The sequence below is a fragment of the Harmonia axyridis genome, chromosome 6 (genome assembly GCF_914767665.1).
Source record: "Harmonia axyridis chromosome 6, icHarAxyr1.1, whole genome shotgun sequence".
NCBI lineage: Eukaryota > Metazoa > Arthropoda > Insecta > Coleoptera > Coccinellidae > Harmonia > Harmonia axyridis.
In genome coordinates this window covers 21,970,428-21,998,420 of record NC_059506.1, presented here as the reverse complement: position 1 = coordinate 21,998,420, position 27,993 = coordinate 21,970,428, and the positions used below count along the sequence as shown (strand labels likewise).

The following is a 27,993-nucleotide window of genomic DNA, read 5'->3' as shown; positions in this document are numbered from 1 at the left end:
CCTGTATAATGTTTTAATTTCAGAGCTTTATCATCAGTATTAGCGGAGATATAAATGTTTTTCGATATCGCCATTTTTCCAATTTTCGCTTATAACTCGAAAACAAAAGGTGGCCAAAAATGAATACTACCCTTGTTAGTTTCTCAGAAAAAGAGACCGAGAATGGGGTATCAGATTTTGTCTATCTCCTCTGGTTTAAAAGTTGTAGTGCTAAAACATCGAAATTTGCCCACCATGTACAGAGGGTTGTGTCATTCAGTTCGATTCCTATGTCATGACCTTTCCTTTTCCATTGTTTTAAGGCGGCAGACACGAAAATTTTGAAAAATGTTGGCGACAAACAACATCCATGCCTCAAACCTTTAGTAACTAGGAATTCATCAGTGACATATTTTTCTTTTGTCATTTTCGATTTAGTTCCTGTGTAAAGACTTTGTATAGCTGTGATTGATGTTTGAACCCTTTAATACTTCCTGAAGTTTTTCCGTTGGTAAAGTATCATAAGCTTTTGTAAGTCTACAGATGTGATATGGAATTCTCTGTTAGTCGAATGTTTCCAATGTCGAATTGTCTTCTATGATTTTATTGGATGACTACTCTAGTGCAGAAATGAACTCTATTATTATATTGACATAAGTGTTGAATCATAATTATGAATGAATATTAAGAATAATAGAGATCACAATCCTCAATACTTTTTGGGGAATTGTGCAAAACAAGAACAATGATATCACACTCGCAAAAATATTTAGGCAGATTTTCCATCTTCAGTTATAGTATATCCAAAGTAACTTGAACTAGTCCATAAAGAAGGTTGGCCAGATGTCTCTTTGAAGTGGATACCGCGATCCGCTAAATACCGGGATTCATTTGAAAGTATTGTTAGGCAAAAATTTCACTGGCCCCAAAGGAATTTCTGAAAACTTGGACAACCCTTGTATAATCGAAATATTCTGGATTCCTCCAAGTGACTTTGAATGTACTCTACCAATGTATCTTCAGGAAGAGTTTTTACTTACTTCAACTTCAAGTTCAAATCCTGGTAGATAGGATAGTGGTAGTGGATGAAATGGATTCCCGAATGGTGAGGTATGGAACTTTATCATCAATTCTGGACCACTGCTCATTATCTGCGGCACTGTTTCACCACTGCATAAATGAGCTAGAGTTGTGGCACCCTGTCCCCAACCATCCAGAATTTCTATGTAGTCCTGCATCATATTGCATTGATCCCATATCCTAAAAATAAAGATTAATTTTATTTTCAGAATGGTGCGTCAAGAAAAATCATCAAAAATGCCAAGGAAGAGGTTATCATCGTAAGATATAGGTGTAAAACTTTGCTTCCGCCGTTGCAATAGATGGCTGTGGCGATAAGTGGTAGTCGAAAGAAACATAACGCCATCGATATATAAGTCGACTTTTGTCTGCATCATAAAGTTAGTCTCAATTAAACATGTCAGCTTACGTGCCAAATTTTCGTTAATTGCCGGGGGGGTTTTAATTTTCTGCTTAAATATGAAGAAATCTGCGGCTGAGGCTCATCGAATGCTCTCAAATACCTATGGTGAAGCCGCTATTAATGAAAGAAGGTGTCGAGAGTGGATTCAACGCTTCAAGAACGGAAATTTTGACGTCGAAGGTCAGCATGGCGGTGGAAAAGAGAAGGTTTTCGAAAATGCAGAATTGAAGGCATTTCTCGATCAAAACTCGTTTCAAACGCAACAATAATTGGCAGGATCATTGGAAGTGACGCAACAAGCCATTTCAAATGATATAAATTCAGTTATATACAGGGTGGCCACTTTTTTAATGGGATTGTATTGGTAACTTTTAGACCGTAAGAGTTAGAAGGTCGGTCAAATGGAGAAAAAGTTGCATTCATAGAAGCATTGTCAAGCAGTTCAAACAAATCGAGATTATCAGGGCCGGTTATTGAGATATCATAAGAAAAGTAAATTTTGTCATTTTGATTTTTCTTTTTTTCCCAATTTATTTCGAATATTATCAAAAAATGTTACAGGAATTTTTTATTCGACAGTAAATTATCCTCAATTTGACGTAATCAGATTTCGTATCCAACGTTCCGTACTTTCTGGGCCACCCTCAACCTCATTTTTTTCAATACGGACCTGCATATTTTATGACACTTTTCGAAATAAATTCTAACGCTGAAATCAACGAAATATCTTACAATGTCATTCAAAGTTGATTTTCAGGTGATTTTGACCCTTATCCAATTTTCTTTGGGTATGATCTGTTACATTTAGGTACCTTCAGTTTAATTAACAATATGCAATACATTTCGATAAGAAAATCAACTTACCATCTTGAACTGAATGGAACATATCAGAATCAAAGCAAGAAACCAGTAATAATTATTTACATATTTCAATTCATAATAATTCAACGAAAGTATCATTTAATGAAAGAAAAATCAAATGATTATTCGAAAGTAAATGAAAATTAATGAAGTAAGTGTTCGAAATGTCCACCATTTGGTAAAATGCAAATGGGTTCTGGAACCCATACTTCCTATACATTCGCTTGTTTCGTCTCCTTGAGTACCTTCCAATACAGTCTCAATCTACTTGCGAGAAATCACTATTGTTGGCTTTGTCATTTGATCCACTGAAACAAATTACTGAATCGAACTTTATTTTGAGATCATTACGATATAATTTTTGCTTGGTATTCAAATTTAAAAATCATTGTATTCACGTATCTTGACTATTCTGTTAACAGTAGTTTTTGATAAATTCCTTTCACTGGCCACAGTTCTCGATTTTTTTTTCTGGGTTCAATTGAATTTGGTTCAGAACATTGATATCGTAGATTGACTTGTTTTTTCTTACATACACACCAGTAAATTTGGATAACAGTCAAAATCACCTGAAAATCAACTTTGAATGACATTGTATGATATTTCCTTGATTTCAGCGTTAGAAGTTATTTCGAAAAGTGTCATAAAATATGCAGGTCCGTATTGAAAAAAATGATGTTGAGGGTGGCCCAGAAAGTACGGAACGTTGTATACGAAATCTGATTACGTCAAATTGAGGATAATTTACTGTCGAATAAAAAATTCCTATAACATTTTTTGATAATATTTGAAATAAATTGGGAAAAAAAGAAAAATCAAAATGACAACATTTACTTTTCTTATGATATCTCAATAACCGGGCCTGATAATCTCGATTTGTTTAAACTGGTCGATAATGCTTTTATGCATGCAACTTTTTTCTCCATTTGACCGACCTTCTAACTCTTATGGTTTTAAAGTTACCAATACAATCCCATTAAAAAAGTGACCACTCTGTATAATGGGTACATCTATTGAGCTTTCTGAAAACTCTGTAATAAAAATATATATTTTTTTTCAGATAGGACTCAATGAAACTTGCTTTTTTCTGAAAGGAATTTCAGATATCATGAAAATCTCTCCCATATATTTGCTGAATGTGGTTCATTTACAAGCTGATTAAATACTCGTTTGATCCGTATAACTCAATATTATACTCAATTATAATTGAAAACGTGTTATTCTAATAGCCAATTCGGATCTTCTCTTCTGCTAATAATTTTTCCATTCTTCATAACATCTCTGACATCTCTTTCCCTCTTTAATAGTCCGCAAAGTGTTGTGAGAAGTCACGTGACGGCTAGTTCAAGTTATTATATGTCTGTGGACTGTGGTTGATACACACATGTGGCAGATCAAAGATTACTCACATTGAAATTAAAATTCGCTAAAATTATGTAAGACTAATGAGCACAATAACTTATCATTTTCAATCAGCAAATGAATTTATAGCAAAATCCCTTGACGCTCCGACAACGACATTAACATTAGTTATTGCAGTGGAAGATCTGAAATCAGCTTCTAATTATCCAACTTCCAGCCATCCCTATTACATTATAATTAGAGCAGAGATGTTCTTGACTCGCACTTTCATCCTAAGTCATGTGTTTCACACTTGGAATTTAATGAATGAGTGTTGGTGATGAATTAATAGCTACCTGCCAACTATTCAACGAAATATGGCAGAAACCACACATGATAAGAACTCAAAAATTGCGAAATGTTGAAATATAAGTATCGAATTTCGAAATCCGACTGATGTAGAGAGTTTTTTGAAGACTAGAAGAGCTAAATTTTGTTCGAAAATATACTTTCAAAAAGTCCAAAACTTCAAGGCGAGATTCTACATCTGATTTTCAACAAAAAATGTCATATAATACATTGTCGAAATATTGACGGTAATTCTTCAATTCAACATCTTGTGTTTTTACGAAATATCTCAATTTTGTTATAAAACACATTTCAGTTATCCTTGTAGTTTCATCAAATTTGATAACATTTTTCAAAAAAGCATGAGATTGGCTATAACACAAGAATTTTTTTGTGTTGAAAAATTGCTTACGAAAAATGAGAAATTATTCAAAACTGATTTTCCTCCATTTTGAAGCTCTTATTGATTGAATCAGTTGTTTTCTCTAATCGAATATCGGAGTTTAATCTCACTAGAACTGTTAATTTATCTGTCGAGTCAAACGAAACGACTAATTTTATCAATATATATTTTAAGAAAGAAGTTAAGAGAGAGGATAAAAAACTGAAAAAACTCGCTATAAATAACCAAAAAATTACCTCATAGCAAATGTTCAGAATGTCTACCGCCTTGTTCAATACATTTCACACTGAATCTACAACTCTGCGTAGTTTCTGGCCCATTTCTGTACAACACAATTTGATTCTATTCATCAGATCATCTCGAGTTTTTAAGCGTATTCGATAAACTTGTTCCTTCAATGTATTCAAGACATAACATCCAAAGGAGTAAGATTAGGGCTCCTTGGTGGCTCATAATAGCCGGAATGTAAAGGACCAATTAAATGAATATTTCAGAGAACAATGGATTGAAAGCTACGGTCCAGTAAAATGGCCACCAAGGAGCTCTGATCTTACTACTTCGGATTTTATGCAGGGAACACATTAGAAGTAAAAGTTCGTCAAATAAGCGTTCAAACTCGAGATGATCTGATAAATAGAATAAAAATGTGTTGTGCAGGAATGTGTCAGAAACGTTCTGAACTAAACGAAGTTCATTTTGAATAATGTTGAACTCAGCCTGTATCTAACAATAATTTTTATTGAAAACCAGTCTACAATTATTGACTTTTGAGTTAGCAATATTCGTCGTGCAAAAGTGTTCCTTTGAAGATGTTTTCCTACGAGAAATGTTTCTTCAAAGAAATGCCATTTTCCAACTTCGACACCCAGTATATTGAAAACCAGTCATAGATGGACCCATACACTTTCTTGTTCAAAGATCATATTCTACAAAATACGAAAATTCAGAAGAATTAACCGATGGCAATTTTCCATTGGGCTGCTGCCTGATCTCTTGTATACTCATCATGGGGTTCTGTGATTCTCACAAAAATATCAACTATTTATGCTCTGAGTAGAACAGAATGGAAACACTCTGAAATATATAAATTCTCTTTTGAGGCCCTTTCTATAATACTGTAATGAACTCGCAAGCTCTAGGCCACTGACTCTTTCTAGAAGGTATCGGACTCATCGAGAGCTCGATAGAAAGATCAAATTCAAGTCCCTTCTAGAGAGAGATGCCAGAGGTATATAACCAATGGAAGCCGCAGAGGAGGGCAGTGTTGACGTAAACGGCATTCAGTGCCGTACACTCAAGTAGTTATAAGTTGTGGCAATAAATTAATGTAGTAGTGGAAATAAACTGATGAAGTAGTTGAAATAAATCATCTGTAAATAGTTGTTATGGTTGCGTATGTGAAATAAATTAGTGTTAGTAAAAAAGTACCGATTTAATTAACCGAAAAACGTAACAATATTTAGCACCTATCTACTACTAGTGAATATCCTGAGAGGCAATAAACGTAATCTCTGTAATTCAAAGAGACTAACCGATTTATGATTCTCGTATTCCCTCAGGGTTCAGTATTGGGCCCACTGCTGTATTTGCTCTATGTACATCTGATGGGTTCGAGATCAAGATATTTCTCTTTTGCGGATGATACTGTCCTGGTGTACTCAGGAAGATCTTTGGAGGAACTGGAATCGATTATCAATGCTGATCTGCTTTATTATTCTGACTGGCTGCGTTATAACAGACTGAGCATAAATGTATACAAGACTGTATATATGTGTATAAGGTAGAAGAACAAGCCATTCCATGAAATACAAGTCAAGTTTGATGATATTTCACTTGATCGTGTGAAACAGCACAAATATCTAGGGTTGTATATTGATGAAAGATTGAATTGGGAAAAACACATAGAACACATGATACGTAGGTTAACTCCTGTGGTGGGTTCACTGAGAAGATGCTCATTTATGTTCAGTACACAACACAAAAAAATGATCTACCACAGCTTGATCTCCTCCAGACTGAGGTACCTCATTAATTGTTGGGGAAATGCATCAAATACATTATTAACAAGGCTACAAGTGTTCCAAAATAGAACTATAAAGATATTATTGAACTATGGCATGTTAACAGCTACATCAATATTATATAAGGACACTAAACTTTTGGACATTCATAACCTAAAGAGATTGAAGCAAGTTAAACTGATTCATGGCATGACGAACAATTATATAAAGTCAAATTATAGATTTACACTAGTACAGGATGTGCATAGTCATAACACCCGAGATAGAGGTACCATCAGAAGTGAACTCAGGTTTACAAGGAAAGCCCAGGACTCCCCAATTTACCGAGCAATAGAAGCATTTAACCAAATACCACCAGAAACCAGAAATAAAGTATATAAGAACTAAAAAAAACTTTAATATTAAGCTTAAGTTGTACCTGAAAGATTTATTTTGTTTCTTTTAACTTTGTTGTTGTTTTGAATATTATATAGTATTATTTTTTTGTATATTGTTAAATAGGCCTTGTCACCAGTACTTGTACTGTATTAGAGGTCAAGAATAAAGAAGTTAATAAATAAAATAAATATTCGAAGCAAAATTTTTAACAATGATTTTTCTGAAAAAATATTTTTCTAGTCTATTATTATTGATGTTCGTACAGATCTCCTTTTCCTAACATCCCCGGTCGCTATGCCACTGCTTATCACTACAGAAGAATATTATATCGCAGAACAATACCCCCATAAAAGAAATAAGGTCCAAAACTCACCTGAACGCTTTGTCGCTATTATCGAACTTAGGGACGTTCTCCTTATAGTGGAAATTCGCCTGTCTGACCGAAATCAGAGCGTGCTTTCCAGCCGGTACGTTCCGCTCCCTGACTCTGTAATGGCAACTGACATTCCTCGGGTAAATTCCGGGATAATTCGGCGACTGTATCCTGCAGGACCTCTTGGAGCATCCCTCCAGTAGCCTGTCGCAGTACGTGCCCACGGCCAGCTTACCCCTGTACGATTTCCTTGTCGCGTTTCCATAACGTATTCTGGCATCGCTCAGTCTCAGGAATTTATAGGACAGCTTGAACTCAAAACTGTATCCCGAGCTTTCCTGGAAACCATTAAGGATTTCGGATTACTTCGGGGACTTATGGTGTTCGTTTTGGTCATACTAATGCTACTGTTATTTATATATTGGTGGAATAGAGTTGCGTCTATTTAGATATCTGAATATTTTTGCGGTGAGAACATTGCAAAATTTCAATATTTGTATTTTACAACTATCATAATAGTGTATTATTCAACGAGGGCTAATGTAGGTCATAACTCACGCAGATGAAGTTTGCGGTTCAAGCCGCAGGCGAGAGCTGTAATTCATCAAGTGAGTTATGATCATTACCGCAAGTTGAATAGTATACTATATCTACGAATATAACAAAAAATACTACAATACAAGAATAGAGAAAGAACTTTATTGACAAACCCCAAAAGTTAACGTCAAAATAATCGAACAGGCATTGCTACCCTCTATAACAATAATGGAATGTTCCCTTTCGGCCAAACGAATAGAAGCATAGAGCCATGTTTTTCAATTTATTCATAATAATAATATTTGATAATAATAATTATTTGCACACGACGAAATATTATACTTCAAGATACATGTACAAATACTCACCATCGAAAATTTACATGGTTTGTCAAATATAGAAAGAAAGGATTAGCTAAGGTAGTCGAATATATAAAAAAAATATAAAACATTTAAATGTATAAGAATATACACAAGAAAAAGCACATAATCAAACAAACTCACAGTTCAAAATTCAATATAATTTAAAATCACTCAACCTATAAATGGTTTACTCCAAAAGTGTCTTTTTCACTATCCTGTAAAAAACGGTAGGACTCAATTTCTTGAAAGATTCTGGAAGTTCATTATACAGTTTGATACAGGTGTGGTTTGGGCCCTGTTGGCTCCTCCCTATTCTGGCTGATGGTATGGCAAATGCATTTTTCTGACGCGTGTGATAGTGAGTTATACCATGTGAGTTATTATAACATACGTTTTGTCAATAGATATTATTTATTGCTCAAAAGCAGATGAATAATGAATATATAATTCAATAGGAACAATATGAATAGGATAACATTATTTATATTTACTATCTTTAGTATTTACTTCGACCTTCAGTTCAATCTCCGAATTACAGAATGAATTTTTCATATTTAAATGATTTGCAACGATTACCCTATGGTTTACGTTGTTCAAACAGAAATATCATTTGAGAGGAGTATATATAAACACCAAAGGTGTTATACTTCTAATGGTGTACTTTCAACATTTTATGTTACAAATAGTTTTTAAAGAAGTACTATCGGAAGGAAGAGAAAAATATGAAATTTTTGAGAAAGTGGGTACTTACTTCGCATTTCCATTATATTTTGATATTTCTTCATTATAGGTTAGGTGACAAACAAAAATTTTTGTCTGACAAACAGTTGCTAACGATGTTCTTTCAAACTGAATTTTTTTTTTAGAAAAATCGAAAGGAAGCTTGAAGTTGGCATCCCAGCGGAATGCGGTATTTTCCTACCAGTATCCTTGAGGTACAAATGAAAATTTTTGTGTTACAAATAAGTCCTAACGAATGCAAAAAAATTTCTTCATTTTCGAAAAAGTCGATGCTAACTTCACAGATACTACTTCATACGGTGTACGAAGTTGTACATTCACTTTATTTCTTTCTTTTTTCGAAGCAAATAAATAGAGGGTATAGGAACTGTATGACGATTTTCACGAAATTATTATTTTAACTTTTTTGTAAAGATTTTTGGTAGGTTCTTTGTCACGAATATTTATAAAAATAAATCAGTGCTTTGTACAATGAAAGTATTTATTCTCAATTTTTTTTGCGAAAAACGAAAAACTACCAAATTTTTTTCATTCGCAAATTAAAAATATTTACTTTCTTCCATGTAATCGTTTAAGGAAAATATGTGAAAACCTCAAAAAAAATCGGTCATTTGTGGGAAGAAATATCTCTTAGTTTGTTTTGAACTGAGCAAGGACGAGGTGGTGTTCCCTCTTAATTTAGGTAAATGCTTTGGGAATTTCCGTCAACTGAATCCATTAACTAATTTTTCATAACTCAAAAAACTCCGCAGATATACAAATGACAAATTCTAAAAACCCACCCTGAATATCCCATATCATATAAATGAAAAACTACGGAGGGGATAATAACAGTCCTGAATACTGACGACACAAATTCCAAGTTCCCAAAACATATTGCGCAAATGAATATTCTCTGCACAATGTTCGTCAAATCATCACGTGCGTTGAAAACCGCAACAACCACATTCAGTTCCACAATGAGGCCTTTTCACCCGGCAAAATTTCGTCCAAAATTTATGTTATACGCAGATAACTCGCGTTACATTGAAGCGACATTTCACCACCCCTTATCCGCTTCAAACATGATTTGTATGCAGACGTGAATCGAACAAAACATTGCATTATTTTCCATTTCTTGTTGCTGTTGATATTCTGTGAGTCGTGTATGGAGCATTCCAAACAGCTGACGCCATATCATTAATTCTCCTTGTTCGGGAGTCTTTAGAATTCGACTAGATGCTTTCTCGCAACGAGACCTTGTTAATTGGCCCGATAGGTCTTCAGTTCTTCAAAATTCGTTATTCCTCTGAGAACAACGAAAAGTCTCGTCTCGTCTCGAGTTTCACAAGAGAGTCTCGCGAGAGTCTCGATTGTGAATCGAATAAAACGTTGCATTATTTTCCATTTCTTGTTGCTGTTGATATTCTGAGTCGTGTATGGAGCATTCCAAACAGCTGACGATATATGATTAATTCTCCTTGTTCGGAAGTCTTTAGAATTCGACTAGATGCGACTAGACGCAACGAGGTCTTGTTAATTGGCTCGATAGATCTTCCAAATTCGTAATTCCTCTGAGAACAACGAAAAGTCTCGTCTCGTTCCACAAGAGAGTCTCGTCAAAGTCTCGATTGTGATCATTCATAGTATTGATTTAGTTCTCGATATTCAGTAGTTATATCCCGAGTGTTTGCCGAATACTCGAATATTTGATAATTTGGCAAGCGAGAGGGGTATATGAAGTACTATTTCCCGAAAAAAATCTCTAAAGAAAGTAAGGGGAACTTATAACACTCAGATTTCTCTGTCTTTTTAATTCATTCAATATTTCTTCTCAAGTTTGTAAACAGAATCGCATATTACATTACTGAAACCAATTATAAAACTCTTCAGGTGAGCATTGCCTCTCAATTCTGTATAAAGAATTACCAAAATCAGAGGACACACCACTATTTTTAGACAACTTATGTGAAACTGATAAAATCACGTTAAAAATGTTGAACTCAAAATCAAATCAAGACAAAATTCATTCAAACATCTAGACTGTGAACAATTTTGAATACAAAGAACAACATTCATTACACCGCAATGAAGCTCAATTAGAATATCAATGTCAACAATTGAAATTATTGATATTCCTCGACATCGACTCACTCTGCAACAGATAAAAGGATTCGCCTCCATATTATTCCACCCAGAGGGTTTTCCACATTTACAATTCATAATACAACAGCGGAATTTGATTCTCTCAAGGACTTAAGAAGTGATAAAACTCCTTTTCTTACCATTTCTCTTTGTGCATATTTCACCACATGCAATCCTAAAAATACCTCTAACATACACTTCTTCGGGCAGAATCTAACTCAATTTGAATCTAAAATGACAAAATGGTGAATGCGCCGGGTGTAGATTTCTGATGATTATACAACTCATGTTCTGATGAACTAATAGAATCCGTAAATTTCTCATAGTAACGGCGTATTGTTAAGTGAATATACTACTTGATGACGTGATATAATCGTTTTAGTGTTTCGCCTCTCGCATTTCCATAGTAACATTCTTGGACGTTCGCCAAAAAATAAAGTCAAGCTCAGTGAATTATCAAAATGCAGTGCTTTGGTTATAGTTATTGAAATTATTCGTTATATAATCACAATAAATACCACTCGAACAAAGACAATATATTTCGATTATATGAACCTCTTCACTCGAAAAAATTCGACTCGAGCTGCGCTCTCGTGATGTTTCGCGAATTACGTTCCGTGAATCGGTGTATAATTGAATATTGTCTATGCTTTTGTGATATTATAAATGATTATATAACTCATATTTTGATGAACCAATAGAATCCGTAACTTTCCTATATTTGCGGCATATTGATAAGTGAATATACCCTTGACGACGTGGTATAATCGTGTTGATGTTTCGCCTCCTGCCATATTGTGATCATTTCCATAGTAACGAATAACAACTCGAGCATAGACAATATATTTAGATTATACTAACCTCTTCACTCGACGTAGTTCTCGAAACACCACTCGAGCTGTGCTCTCTTGATGTTACGCGAACTACGTCGAGTGAATCGATGGATCTCAACTCAGTTCACTCGGTGAAATTCCTAGGGCTGCGACTTGATGCTTCCCTCATCTGGGGTGCTCACGTTGATGACCTGTCGTCTACATTGAGTAGGAATATATTTGCTCTTAGATGTCTCTCATTCTCACTGTCCCGATGTGTACTCCGATCTGTATATTTCGCAATGATAGAATCAAGGCTGAAATATGGAGTATTAATATGGGGCAACTGTGCTCAGAGGGAGACAGTGTTCAGATTGAAGAGGCGAGCAGTTATAGTTTTGGGGGGTCTGGGCTACAGAGATTGCTGCAAGCAAACGTTTAAAGATCTCAAACTTCTAACGTTCCCTAGTATTTTCATTCTAGAAAATTTAATATATGTACACAAAAATAAAAACTCCTTTCATCTACAATCTGATGTACATAATTACAATACTAGGAACAAAGATCACATTAGAAAGGATTTTCTAAGACTAAGTAGATCCCAGAACTCTCCCGCCTTCTGCGCAACATCAATGTATAATGTTTTACCCTCCTCTTTCAAGAACTTAACATTTAAACATTTTAAGAATAAAATGAAGGAGGAATTAGTGAAGAATGTGTTCTATTCGGTGGAAGAGTTTTTTAAATGTGAATTTTAAGGTTGTCCGGCTCTTATGAAATGCAAATTTTGTCTATTATTTATAATTTTTTATCTATTATTAATATTTATTATACTATTGTATATGTATAGTATTTTATAGTGTATTTTTGTGTGGATATATTGTTTATTGACTGTATTCATATCATTTATTTATTTGATGACTTTTGGCTGCTCTTGTGCTCTTCATATATATTTTGAATGTTTTCATCTCACCTATTAATTTTTTATGACTTGTGAAAGCAACTATATTGTTATGCAATATCACCAATAAAGGCTATTCTATTCTATTCTATTCTATTCGATAATAATCGAATATTGTCTATGCTCTTGTGATATAACTGATTATACACCTCTTCACTCGACGATTTCGCGAAACACCACTCGAGCTGCGCTCTCGTGATGTTTCGAGAGTCTTGTGCCTCGGTGTATAATCGAATATTTTCAATGCTCTCTATGCACTCTAGTGATGTTCCGCGAATTACGTATCGTGCCTCGGTGTATAATCGAATATTTTCAATGCTCTCTATGCACTCTAGTGATGTTCCGCGAATTACGTATCGTGCCTCGGTGTATAATCGAATATTTTCAATGCTCTCTATGCACTCTAGTGATGTTCCGCGAATTACGTATCGTGCCTCGGTGTATAATCGAATATTTTCAATGCTCTCTATGCACTCTAGTGATGTTCCGCGAATTACGTATCGTGCCTCGGTGTATAATCGAATATTTTCAATGCTCTCTATGCACTCTAGTGATGTTCCGCGAATTACGTATCGTGCCTCGGTGTATAATCGAATATTTTCAATGCTCTCTATGCACTCTAGCTGCGCTCTCGTGATGTTCCGCGAATTACGTAACGTGTCTCGGTGTAAAATCGAATATTGTCTATGTTCTTGTGATATTATATAACTGGCTATTCCCTTCGAAAAATTTCAATCAAATGTTGAACTAGACTGTGAACAATTTTGAATACAAAGAACGACATTCATTTCACCGCAATGAGGCTTGATTGGAATAACAATTTCAACAATTAAATATCTTGATATTTCTCAACATCAACTCACTCGGCAACATGTAAAAGGATTCGCGTCCATATTATTCCACCCAGAGTGTTTTGCACATTTACAATTCATAACACATTCCACAACAGTGGAATTTGATTCTCTCAAGGGATTAAGAAGTAATAAAACTCCTATTGTTATCATTTCCCTTTGTGCGTATTTCATCACATGCAATCATAAAAATACCTCGAAGATATACTTCTGTGGGCTGGATCTGATTCAATTTAAAATCTAAAGCGACAAAATGACGAATTCGCCGGGTATAGATTTCTAATGAATATTTTGGCATATTAATCCGCTAAAAAAAATTTTTTTAAATGTTCTCAACAACTTTCTATAGTGTCATGAAGATGAGGTGAAAGGTTTATTGATGAAAAAAACCAAGATTATGATTATTTCAAATGAGATGAAACTTGACTCTAACCAATTTCAAATAAAGACAACAACAATTATTCCAACGAAAATAAACACAATGAGGTTATCATTTTCAAAAAATAAAATATTGGATAATCCTCTACATCCTCTCCTTTCATAATAGATGAAAGACTATGCCTACATATTATTCACCCAGAGTGTTTTCCCCACTTAAAATGCATAATTCAACAGCGGACTTTAATTGTCACGAGCGATTAAGAAAGGTCTAAACTCTATTTTTTTACATTTTGCTTTGTGCGTATTCCACTTCGTTCACTCCGAGGTTCACCCTTAAAGTGTCCTCAAAAAATGAGTCCTTGGGGTTGGAAACATTCCAATTTGACAAGCTTACGTTGACAATATAATGCGAATGCGTTGATCCACATTTTTAAGTTTCGAGAGGTTTTGATTTTTAGCCATGAAATATTTTTCTCTAATCCTGTGGCAAATCCGTTCATTTTGCCATAATTTGTAGAACAAAATAGTGCGAGAATATCTCAGAAAGTTTTGTCTATCTTCATTTAGTGTCATATATCTACTCACTGCTCTATACAGTAGGACTAAATGGTCGCAAATTATTGCAACCAATTTCAGATGACGATAACTAGTAAGAATTAAGCAATTTGTTGAAAGAATTCGTGTGCACTTACCTCGTGAGTTAAGAGAGATGATATCTGTGAATTCACCCCCTAATCTGGTAGCAGAAGATGGTCAGGTGGATAGGTAAAAGGGATGATTAACCTCTTCTGCACCGGCTTCGTGGTTATCACTCAATTTGAGTAACACACAATTCACTCGAAATTGCTCAATCAGTTTTTAACAGAAGAAAATGAAAATGTATAAAGATGATAGATGATTAGATGAATTTTAAGCAATCAAATAACTTAGTTTGATAAATTATAGAATCGATAAGCACCGTTTTACACTTCAGAAAAATTATTATTATTAATTATGACGATGTTTGTTTACCGACCGGGATTACCGACCGGGTTTTTACCGACCGGGTAATACCGCGGCCGCAGGTGGCGCCAACAAACAACAAATTTTCACGACGTAACATGCCGCCCGCCCTGAAGAGTCCCTTCAGTAAGATCAATTGCAAGGAGTGAACAGACGAAAAAGGGCCATCTATTGACTTGGAAGAGGACACAGCTTGACGACTGGTCGTCGAATTATCCCAGAGGAAGTAGTAACATCAGCTACACGAGTGGTGGAGTCAGTTCCAGGAAAAACAGATGATATACGACCGATACTCCATTTCAGAGGAGGAAGATTATCATCTCGAATGACGACTACAGTACCTGGAAGAATGGGGGTAGATGGTTGCAACCACTTGTGACGTTGCTGCAAGGTATGCAAGTATTCCTGACGCCAACGCTTCCAGAAGTCCTGCTGAAATCGCTGGACTAGTTGCCAACGAGATAACCGGTTCACAGACACAGAACTGACATCGTTGTCAGGAGGAGCTGTTAGGGACCGGAAAACCAAGAAATGCCCTGGTGTAAGGGCCTCAAAATCAGAAGGATCAGATGATGGAAGATACAGAGGACGAGAGTTGAGGATGGCTTCAACCTGAGTGCAGACGGTGAGAAACTCCTCGTAAGTGAGTTTCTGCTCGCCAATAACGCGAGTAAGATGATGTTTAGCAGATTTTACAGCGGCCTCCCACAGGCCGCCAAAGTGAGGACTGGAAGGGGGTATGAATCGCCAGTCAGTTCCGGACGACGAGGCGGCATCACAAAGACTCTGCTGATGTTGTGGAGCAGACAGTAAGCGACCAAGGTCACGAAGGTAGTTATGAGCACCAACAAAGTTGGTCCCGTTATCCGAAAAGATGACGGAAGGATGACCTCGGCGTGCAACAAAGCGCCGATAAGCAGCGATGAACGCTGGGGTTGACAACTCAGATGCCAATTCTAGATGAACTGCTTTAGTAGAGAAGCAGATGAAGACAACCAGATATGCCTTCGTGCTAACGGCTCCGCGTAGTCGTGCACTCGTCACATAAAATGGGCCGGCGTAGTCGACACCAGTAGTTAGAAAAGCCATAGCAGATGATAGCCGCTCTGGTGGAAGATTGCCCATTGGCTGTATTAGAGGACGGGGCTTGCAAGAAAAGCATCGGTTGCACTTGCGCAGACGATTGCGTACTACATTACGTCCGTCCAATATCCAGTACCGTCGACGAATGTACGAATGAGTAGCTAAAGCACCGGCGTGCAGAAGACGATAATGGGCATCATCGATTATCAGATGAGTGAGATGATTGTCCTTCGGTAGAAGAACAGGATGTTTGTGTCGATATGGTAATAAAGAGGCTGAAAGGCGACCTCCAACTCGAACAAGTCCATGCTCATCGCAAAAAAGGTGAAGTTTCATGATGAGTCGATGACGAGAAGATGGTTTCTGCAGCTCAGCCAGCTCCTCGGCAAAATGAACAGATTGAACCAGACGTATTAAGCAGATCTCTGCTTCCTGAAGCTCAACAGAGGTGAGAAAACCTGTGCGAGGTAAAGCTGAACCACGAGCATTCAGTATGAAACGTCGACAAAAGGCAATGACGCGCTTGAGTCGAAGATACGAAGAAAAATGGTCAATCATGGTGGGTTCACCGGAGACAACCGTCAACACTAAAGCGGAGAGCGGCTTGGCTTCTTCGTCCACTTGATCAATTTGAGATGAATCAACAGAGGACAGGGGCCATAGAGAGGAATCGAGAGACAACCAGTGAGGACCACGCCACCACAATGGGTGATGATGAATGTCTGCAGGCATCAATCCTCGAGAGGCACAATCAGCTGGGTTGTCTTCAGACACCACATGCCTCCAGTGATTTGAGGGAATCAGATCCTGGATCTCAGCGACTCGATTGCCAACAAATGTCTTCCACCTGTGACTCTCACCACGAATCCACGACAAGGCTACAGAAGAATCGCAGAAGGCGATGCATTCAGTAGTGAGATGCTGCAAAACACGAGCGGACAGGTGATGCATGAGCTTGGCGAGAAGATGGGCACCGCACAGTTCCAAGCGCGGCAGGGTTGTAGCCTTGCAAGGGGCAATTTTGGACTTGGCCGCCAGGAGAGACACATGGTAATGTCCGGAAGATGCGAAAGTGCGGAGATAAACTACTGCAGCGTAGCCAGATTCAGAGGCATCACAGAAGCCGATCAACCGATGAGCAGAAGAAGAAATGGCTGAGATGAATCGTGGTATGTGAAGCTCTGTCAAAGTGGGGAGCTGGGATTGAAACTGCAACCATGGGGGCTGAACCTCACTGGAAAGAGGTTGGTCCCATTCCAGATGGAGTAAGCAGAGCTGACGGAAGAAAATCTTGGCATAGAAGGTAACAGGAGCTAACCATCCCAAGGGATCGAAGATTCTGGCCATCTGACTCAACACAGACCGCTTGGTGATTGCTGTTGAGGTCAAACGAACAGAGTAGAAGAAGTGATCAGATGCTGGATTCCATCCAAGTCCCAAAATCTTGAGACTCGGTTCACGGTCGAGAAGAAGGGGGTCAATGGAGGAGGATTCTCTACGATGATCAGAAGGAATACCATCGAGAAGAGGAAGATGATTAGAAGCCCATTTGCGTAGCTCAAAACCGCCCGCCATGAGCAGATTCTGAACTTGTCGACGTAACTCAAGAGCTTCAGCCTCGGACGAACAACCTGTTAAGATGTCATCGACATATATTTCATCTAGCAAAACCTGCCTAGCAGCAGGAAACTTGGGTCCGTCGTCCGAAGCTAGCTGTCGGAGGGTCCTAAGTGCCAAATAGGGAGCTGAAGAAACTCCATAAGTGACGGTGTTAAGGCGATAATATTGGAGAGGTTCCTGTTTGGTGAAACGCCAGACTATGCGTTGATAATCCCTTTGCTCAGGGCTTATCAAGATCTGTCGATACATCTGTCTGATATCGGCAGTGAAGACATATCGATGTAGACGAAAGCGAAGCAGAAGAGTGAAAATATCCGCTTGCAGTTTCGGGCCAGTAAGAAGAAGATCGTTGAGGGATTTGCCATTAGCAGATGCGCAAGAGGCGTTGAAAACCACTCGAATTTTAGTAGGAGGGTCGTCAGGGCGATGTACAGGATGATGAGGGATGTAATAGGGTTCATATCGCGGACAATCAGAAGATTCAGGAACCAATTCCATGTGTCCACTTTCGAGATAATCATGCATGAACTCATGATAGGCGACACGAAGAGCAGGGTTATTGTCTAGACGATGTTCCAACCGAATAAACTGCCTAGTCGCCACGTTGACGGAGGTACCCAGCCGAGAAGATGACAAGGGTAAACCAACGGTGTATCTTCCATTGGAGTCACGAGTTACATCAGCGCGATACAGCATTTCACATTCTTTCTCTGCAGGAGTTAAAGGTAGCACTTCAGGTACCTTGTCGAGTTCCCAAAAGCGACGAACGAGGTGGACAAGCTCCTGGTCTGAATGATGCGAGGGGCTCATGTTCATGGTTTGAAGATCGGTAACGGCATGAGATTTTATCACGTCAGATGATAAGAGTTGGGGAGATGCATCAGAAGACTTAGGTTTGACAGAAGAGGAATGGCAGGTGATCACTGATAAAGGAGAATCAGGCTGCGTAAGTGACGAAGAAGGAACATCAGGTGATAAACCTGTAGAAGATGATGAAGAGGTGTGCTGTTGGGAGGCCTGATGGGTACTTTGAGGATGTCGAGTGAAACCATTGACAATGTCAGGTGAGAAGGAAACATGTTTTGTTCTCTTGCGATAACGAGCATAGGGCCCATAGAGCACCCAACCTAAGGTGGTAGATAATGCCCCTGGAAGTTCAGACGATGGGCGCAACGTGCCAGGAAGAATTAGATGAGGGAGCACATCCGAACCAATCAACATCCCTATGATGCGAGGAAGATAGAAGAGTGGATCAGCTAGGTTGAATTGCCGAAACTCAGACCATCGGCCATTGAATGCTTGGACAGGAAGAGGATCTAGGTGGCCGTCAAGAACGTAGGCTTTAATGATTAGATTTGGGGGATCCCCTTGGTGACAGAGTGTGACGTATGCGTACCCTTGGATGCGAAACTGATCCGCGTTACTCAAGGTGCGAAGTTGAATAGCTTCGGGGTGAATGCGCAGACGAAGCTTGGTGGCCCAATCTCGGGTGATGAGGGTGTGTTGGCAACCTGAATCAAGAAGAGCACGGCCAAAAACGACATTCCGCCGGTTGTCTAGACGGATCCAAGCGGTAGGCATAAGGTAGTCCGGATTACTTGTCTGACGCAAGGCAGAACGCGCAGATGAAAGTAGATGACAAGGAGAGAACAGACGAGACGTCGTGGACGGATGTTGGACCGACGGGGTGAGTCGGCCGCAAACTGACCACACTCGTAGTCATTCCGAACCATGGCCAGACGATGCTGAACCTGCCCCCCTAGAAAACGTGCGCGACATGCCGAGATTCATTAATCGACCTCTTACTCCAGCTCGAGAGATAGGAGTACGAGCTGACTGCTCTGAAGAAATAGGTGGAGAGGGGGATAGGTCTGTCAATGGCTCCTCCGTGCGGAAAACAGAAGGTGGAGAGGGGAGTTGGTCTGTCGACTGCTCCCTCGTGTGGGAAACGGAAGACGACGTAGTGGCAGTAGAGGCCATGTGAAGGATTGTATGGTGACGTGCTCCGCACGTGTGGCAGCACTGACTTGACCCGCAGTCAGCAGTGGAGTGGAACGACGACATGCAATTTCTGCACAATCGTTGCTCAGTCACGAAAGCTCTTCGCTTATGAATAGTCATGGCCTTGAATTCACGACACTGGCGAATGGAGTGATTTGCAGAGCAGAAAACACACGTGTGCGATGAAGATGAGCGCGAACCAGTGTATGCCGGACGGCGATAGGACTGGCCAGAGGATGAAGGCACAGCCGATGGAGAAACAGAAGCTGAGGCTACCGGTGATGGTGGTCTTGACGACCTCTTCGGCACAGACGAACGGGATGAAGTGATGGAAGTGCTTTCTAACACTCGCAGCTGTCGATTGGTGAATTCGAGCAGCTGCGAGAGATTGGGAAAGTCATCCGAGGATAACTGCCCCTCGAACAACTGACGAGATGGTACGTCGAGGTTGCGCAAAGCCAGAGAGAACAGAAGGTAGTCCGCCAAATCTGGTATGGGCAGCGCCTTGATGGCATTGATCGCGTTTTGATGCGTGGTGGCGAACTGTTTCAGCTGGGACAAGGAAGAAACAGACGCAGGCCGTGAATCCAGTATCTGGCTCACATACAGGTCAGCAAGCCGACGAGGATTTTGATAACGGGAGGACAGGGCTTGATAGGCGAGAGCGTAATTCAAAGAATTCATCTCGAAGCCGGAGATGACAGAAGCCGCCTCACCAGCAAGAGAAGATGCTAGAAGATGGAACTTCTGGACTGGCGCCAGGGAGCTATTTTGATGCACTAGGGCATCAAATAGCGCGATGAAGCCAGGCCATTCCTCGATGTTTCCATGAAAAGAGGGCAATTCGACACGAGGAATGGGGAGATCAACAGAAGAAGGCTTCGCAGCCAAAGGAGATGCAGTCAGATTGCTATGGGCAGCACGGACATGCAGGCAAATCTCAAAAAAGGCAGAAAACTTCGAGGGTGCCTCGTCCCGTTCTTCTTCTAACTGAGAGTTGAGCTTTACGATCAACTCGTCAGCCTCTTTGAAGGTCTTCTCCACCTTAAACAACTCGGCCAAGCACATGTTGGCAACATCTGCTTCGGTGGTCAAACCTTTGATTAATTTTAGTAGAGAGGAAGCCGCTGCGAATGCATTTTCGCGCTTGACAACCGCCTCAGAGATAGAGGCCTTCAACTTATCCATCGACGGCATTTTAACTTTCGAACGACCCCGGTATAAAGAAATGAATTAAATCGCGAAATTATTGTTCGAAAAGTGAACAGACGATGCTTATCTTGCTAAAGGAGATAATAAACAGATGACGCGTGATAAGCCGTTCAATTAATTTTCCACTTGATTTATTGGAAAGAAAATTAAACGACGAATTTAAATGAATAATCAGATGAACGGAAATTGAAATTAGACTGAAATTATGGAAATAACTTGAACAATTCCCGGGCTTCGGCACCAATAAATGGTCGCAAATTATTGCAACCAATTTCAGATGACGATAACTAGTAAGAATTAAGCAATTTGTTGAAAGAATTCGTGTGCACTTACCTCGTGAGTTAAGAGAGATGATATCTGTGAATTCACCCCCTAATCTGGTAGCAGAAGATGGTCAGGTGGATAGGTAAAAGGGATGATTAACCTCTTCTGCACCGGCTTCGTGGTTATCACTCAATTTGAGTAACACACAATTCACTCGAAATTGCTCAATCAGTTTTTAACAGAAGAAAATGAAAATGTATAAAGATGATAGATGATTAGATGAATTTTAAGCAATCAAATAACTTAGTTTGATAAATTATAGAATCGATAAGCACCGTTTTACACTTCAGAAAAATTATTATTATTAATTATGACGATGTTTGTTTACCGACCGGGATTACCGACCGGGTTTTTACCGACCGGGTAATACCGCGGCCGCAGGTGGCGCCAACAAACAACAAATTTTCACGACGTAACAAGGACCTTATTCAATAATCAAAGCTATTAATTAAAAAATGGTGAATATAGTGAATGCACATTTCTTCAAGTATATTTTTAAGAAGTTTTCAATTCTGGCAGTTCTCGTCTCCAGAATCTATGATGATGAGATGAATGGTGTAGTAATGGACAGAGGGAAAGTCTACATAGATTCAATAAAAACCGACTTAAGAAATAAAGAAAAGAAGGATTCAACCTCAATATTTTGTGAATGAGTGATGAAGAATTAGGTTGTTGATAGTATAACCGTTTTTCCACAGAAAAATGATAACAAATTGAGTTTGAAAAATCCAGTACAATCACAAATTTCTGTAAATATGAATTATTGAATTCATCAATTATATTCATGGCTCATAATCTGAAACTTACGATATCAATGAGGTATAACAAATGATTTTTATACCAAATATCATGCAAATATCTCCTGAGAATAAGTAGTCTGTGAACAGATTATCTACCATTTCATCATAAGTAACAATGTCTGTAATTTTCAGTTTTTGAGTCGGGAATGGCCTGAAACAATAACGTTTGATTGATAACGGATCCATCCTAAATATTGATTCTGCCGGCTATTGACATGTTCACTTCTGATGGACCTAGAAACTTTTTAAGGCTCAGTTCAGTTGGATTCATTAGTTGACAAAATACGATAAGAGGTTCCGTATATACAATATCTTTAAAAATAAAATTTCCGTACTAGTAATTCATAAATCAACAGAAGACTTGAAGAAGAAGGACTAAATTAAAAGGAATTAAGAAAGGACTAAACTGCACTTGTTAGCATTTCGTTTTATGTGTTCTCTTTCACTCTTCATTATAATCCTAATAATTAATAATAATTGGTCCTGAGCGTTGGAACTAACCCAATAGAAATAGCTTTTAGTGGCAAAATGGCGAATGCGCCCGATATATTTTCAAGTGAATTATCAACAAGTTTTGATTTTGACTTTTTATTGAACCTCAAAGTATTTTGAGAGTGTATTCAACACACTCCTAAAGCTCCATGACGATGAGATATACAGTGTATAAATTCACAAAAGAAGGTGTCACTCAACCCCTCTTCCAATTTATATCATTTTAGGGGTTGCCGTCATCAAACTCAAAGGTTTGATACAAATTGATTGGAACCAATTGTATAAAATGTTCTCCTACGAACCAAAGTTCACCTCTTTTTGTATTTTCTCTGATTTTGCATGGGTCCGAAATATTAAGAGTGGTACCTTATCAAATTGACACACTGTATGTAGGATCCAGTTATTGTTCCCTGTAAATAATTGCGATGGTCAACCGGATGCTTGGAGACCTATTAGTTTCTTTTAGTGTCGGGGGCATGACAGTTTCAATTGATTTACAGGGAACGAATTGTTATTGTACATATAATGTAAAAAGGATGTGTAATTCTTCGGAGTGTCGAAGATGTGTCATGTCGGTTGTAAAACTTAAGAGATTTACTGGGGTTGGGAAAGTTCGAGAACAAGACGTTTGTACCAGATTCTATTCCTCCGAGAATATTCGATTTCCAGGAATCCGCGAAGATCTTTGTGGGCTCGATATTCGAGAGAAGGTAGTTCCAATCGGCAGAGAGCACAGTTCAAATTAAGCCGAAGACGGGTAATTTACCCGTCTTCGGCTCAATTTGAACTTTACCCGGGGTAAAGTTCAAATTGAGCCGAAGACGGGTAAAGTTGAAGTTAAGTCTAAGACGGGAGACAGAACAAGTTCGGTCGGTCAACTTAAGACGTACGACGTGAAGACGGTTCGCGGACTAGATTAAGACGAGTCGCGAACAAATCAAAGACGAGACGACCGAAAACTTGAAGTACGACGAAGACGTGATAAACGAAGACGTTTTGAGTAATCAACAAACGAGTTAAAGACGAAATTCAGTACCGTAGTGAGAAACTTGTAATTAAGACGTAATTAGGATCTTCTCAATACTGAGTTTGTACTGTATAAGTGTGGTTCTGTAAATAGATGTATATAATTGAAATGAGTTTAATCATTACAAATCCGACAAAGTCACGAAGAAGAAGACGAAAGGCCAGGTAATCGAATCATACCTCTAGACGATCGATTAACCAAGCCTACATGTATAGAACTATGCGTAACTTCACTGTAACAACTTCAAATACAGGATACAAATTGTTTCGCCGTAATGAATCTTGATTTGATCTACATTCCCAACAATTATAATCCTTGAAACTCCTTGACATGCCTTAACAACATACTAAAAGATACGTCTCCCATATTGTTTGACCCAGTGTGTTGACCACACTTATAATTCATAATTCAACAGCGGACTGTAATTCTCACGAGAGATTGAGAAGGGTCTGAACTTGTTAAAATTCCACTTTGTCCGTCTTTAACGTCCACCTTGTTCATCCTCAAAGTCTCCTCAAAAATTTAGTTCTGTAGGATGGACCTAATTCAATTTTAAAAATGTTACACTGAGAGAAGAGCGAATGCTACATTTTTTGCGAGGAATTTCATGAAGATTTCAATTCTGGCATTATTGTTATTATTTTATTGAAAACCATAGTGAGAAATTTCTTAGTTCCCTTCCATTATAATGAGGTGAAGGCTGTAATGATGCATAAAGGACAAAAAACATTTTCGTATATTATTGGCGTCTTGATATTGTAGATATCCAATGCCAAGAAAATTGATGAAATTCTTTTAGTTAAATAAAGATATTAGATGCTGTCATTTGAACCATCTCCAATATCCAACATCGCTTTGAGAGATGAGGAGTACACGTAAGCATGTTACAAATGATTCGCTGTAGATTATCTGAATTCTGAGTAGTATTTTGCAAGAAACAAGACAAATATATTGTCATATTTTTATTTCGCGATGATCGGCTTTTTTAGGATATAACGTTCTCATTGATACGGTCACTTGTTTATTTTTTCGAGGTATCTGGCTACTGAAAGATTGTAGTACTCAAGGAGAGAAAATGAGGATGCATCGCTCAAATACATTTTTTTCGATATTTGTTATTGTGTAGATGTTTTTCTTCTGATCTCATAAAACTCCTAGTAAAATTTTCCGGAAAAATTTCTTGGTTAGTTTTCAATTCATAAGATTCATACCCATGTTTTTTCAAAATATGCCTAACTGTACGGTCCGGAATGTCATTTTTTGAGAAATTTGAGTGCTGGACATAGGCTCTTTTGCCTCAACAAAGACAGAAACATTTGAATTCCTCTCGACTTTTTCTTCATAGTTATGTACAGGAGTCTTTATCATCATGATAACATTTATTGCAAACGTTAATAAAACCGAATTTTTCTAAACGATGAAAAATATTTAATACTGTTTGTACGTATGGAACTTGATCAGAATAAGCAAAAATAAATCGACAACCTCTTGACCCACGCTGTCAGCTTTCAAATACCATTTAATGATGTTCATTCTTTGTTCAAGTAAATCCATTACTCTGCATTAAAATATCATGAAAGGTTGAGTGGAAATGAAACTACGAATATGATGCTAACACCGGAGATGAAGATTTGCAGAAGTAGGAGATGACTCTTCTCTTCTTCCTAATTGGACTCTCTCTATTTATACAAGGAAGGAGGGGAAAACGCTCTCCGTTTGACTTTCGGCATTCTTAATTCTTTATGCATATCTTTCTTACTCTTACACTTCGAAATTACATCCTAAGAAACCGACTTGATGTTGAAATAATGTCGAACTTCATTATAATAATAATAATAATAACATCCATTTATTTCCAAAATTGTTATAAATAACAAAGAGAAAACAGGTCCATAATTCCTAATTCAAAAAAAAGAGAAAACAAAAAAATTCTAAATATACTTCAATATGCAGTATTCCTTGAACTCTGTTATAGAGTAGGGTTCACAATCCATAATCATTGAAAAAAGTGTCTTTTTGAAAATTTTGAAGTCGAATATATTTCTTAGTATTCTCGGTAGATAGTTGAATAGTCTAAGGCACATGTAAAAAGTACTATGTTCAGTACTTGACAGTTTGTGAGGTGGAAAAAAATACTCGTATATTCTCCGAGTTGAATTTACATTCTTACAACTCTCGAAATATAATTTGTTCTTGTGAAAAAATAATAAGATTCTATAAATATATAGACCAGGCAAAGTAAGAATATTATTTTCTTTGAATACTCCACGGCAAGATTCCCTAAATTTCATGTGAAAAATTGTTCTTATAGCCAGTTTCTGAGTGAGGAAAACATGCTCCGCAGAAGAACTGCCCCCCCAAAAAATTATTCCATATGACACAATCGATTGAAAAATAGCGAAATATATCATCTTCAATGTGTTGAGATCCACTTGGTTTCTTAAAGCTCTTATCATATATATAATTGAATTTAATCTGGTTGTAAGCGTTTCACAATGTACTGACCAGTTCAAATGCTTATCGATATATACTCCGAGTAGTTTAGTTTGGGAGCCTATCTGAACTGTTCCATTATCAAAAGTTATATTGTCCGGAACTTTCAAGTTAGAACGACTACTCAAAAATATTACAACACTTGTTTTGTTCAAGTTTAGCCGCAAGCCGCAGTCATCACACCAGTTCTCGATCATAGACATAGATGTTGTTAAATTGGTCATCACTCTTTCAATAACTTTGGAAGATACTATAATGTTGGTATCGTCAGCATAAAGATAAGTATCGACAACTTCTTCGGCTGTCAGTTTGAGCTGTAGTGGCTGACTTTCTTCTTGTGGTTGAAAAATATTAGGTAAATCATTTATATAAACTATGAATAAAATGGGACCCAATATGGTCCCCTGCGGAACGCCCCTCACTATTGTCCCTTCTTGAGACATATTACATCTTTTCCCATTTCGCAATACAACTACCTGTTTTCGATTGATGAGGTAACTTTCGAATAGTTTAAGTGGCATTCCTCTTATACCAGATCTTTCAAGTTTCAATAATAATGTTTTATGATCGACACAATCGAATGCTTTAGAGAAGTCTACAAATAGTCCTGCAGGAATCTCCCCTCTTTCCAGAGAAAGTGTTATACATTGGAGAAATTCAAAAATGACTGTGTCTGTGCTTTTGTTTTCAGTGAAACCATGTTGTTTAGTAGTGAGAACATTGAACTTCCTGAAGAATTTCAGAATCCTATTTGACAGAATTTTCTCAAAAATTTTAGCGAATGAGGTGATAAGACTAATTGGTCTGTAATTAGATAGATCATTTTTGTCATTCTTTTTGTAGGAAGGCATGACAATTGATTTCTTCAGAGCGTCAGGAAATATGCCGGATCGGAAAGCAGAATTGATCAGAAAACAAACTGGCTTCACTATATGTATGAAATGGCGCTTGATCAATGTCATCGGAACACCATCATATCCAAAAGAGCGTTTATTATTCATCATTTTGACAACAGAAAAAATCTCACTCTCTGGGACTTCGAACAAACAAAATGAGTTCAATACTGTAGATTGTTTATTACAGTCAGTGGTAGGGCAGGCGTTAAATCCATGATTTGGGTTTGATATATTAATAAAGAAGTCATTAAATCTGTTTGCTAAAAGAAACAGTTCACGATCATCCTTGTCATTAACCGTAGGGAATACATTTTCCGTTTTTTTATATGTATTTGTTGCTTCCCTGACAACATTCCATGCTGCTTTAGATTTGTTTTCCGCTTTGTATATGATAGATGAATTTGATCTTTTTCTGTCTTCAACTAAAGAAGCGTCGTATTGGCGTTTTATATTTCTATAATCAAGTAAGAGTTCCGGCTTATATCTAGATAATATAAACAGTAAGTCCAAACGTTCTTTTATGGATCGAGTTTCTGCTGTAAGTACCGGTTTTTTATTTTTCTTAATTTCAATAGTTTGCACTGGAAATGATCTCTGAAAAGTTTCATCAAACCTGTTCCCGAAAAAGTTCCACATTTCATTGATATTATTAACAGGAATATCATAGAGTTTCGACCAATTTATGTCCGATAGAAGCGACTCAAAAACCTGATGGTTGTGCTCATTATATATTCTATTTGTTTTAGTTTCTTTTGGTTTAACTTCATTAATTTGATGAAAAAATGTGAAAATTTGTCCAGAGTGGTCAGATAAATGACCTTCAACTAAAGTTGTGATTCCATCAATATTTGAAATAACGTTATCTAGGCAAGTTGCTGAGTTTGGTGTTATTCTCGTTGGTTGCAATAAAGATACTTTCAAATTATATGTTTCCAAAATTGAAAAAAAAAGCCTTGAATCATTGGATACGGATAGTAAATCTATATTAAAATCACCGGAAATAATGACTTTTACATTTTCCACCTGACATCCGTCAAGCACTGAAATAAACCTTTCAAAAAAAATGTCAACATTACTTAAAGGGTAT

The 27,993-nt window shown here is 37.7% G+C and overlaps 1 protein-coding gene and 1 long non-coding RNA gene across 3 annotated transcripts in view; one reads left to right on the top strand and one right to left on the bottom strand.

The window, feature by feature from the left end:
• Window positions 1-27,993, bottom strand: part of LOC123682957 — a 129,021-nt gene that overhangs the window by 18,337 nt on the left and 82,691 nt on the right. Inside the window, exons 5-6 of the mRNA XM_045621819.1 lie at window positions 7,188-7,525; window positions 1,020-1,239 (exon numbers count right to left, since the gene is read on the bottom strand). Of these exons, the coding sequence (XP_045477775.1) occupies window positions 1,020-1,239; window positions 7,188-7,525 (558 nt within the window). The remainder of the gene's footprint in view (window positions 1-1,019; window positions 1,240-7,187; window positions 7,526-27,993) is intronic.
• On the top strand, window positions 25,952-27,176 carry LOC123682963. Of its 2 annotated transcripts, XR_006747921.1 has the most exons (3): window positions 25,952-26,365; window positions 26,702-26,796; window positions 26,854-27,176. It is a non-coding gene; the product is annotated as an uncharacterized LOC123682963 (long non-coding RNA). The 2 variants fall into 2 exon arrangements; XR_006747920.1 differs by lacking the exon at window positions 25,952-26,365 and having other exon boundaries at window positions 26,600-26,796.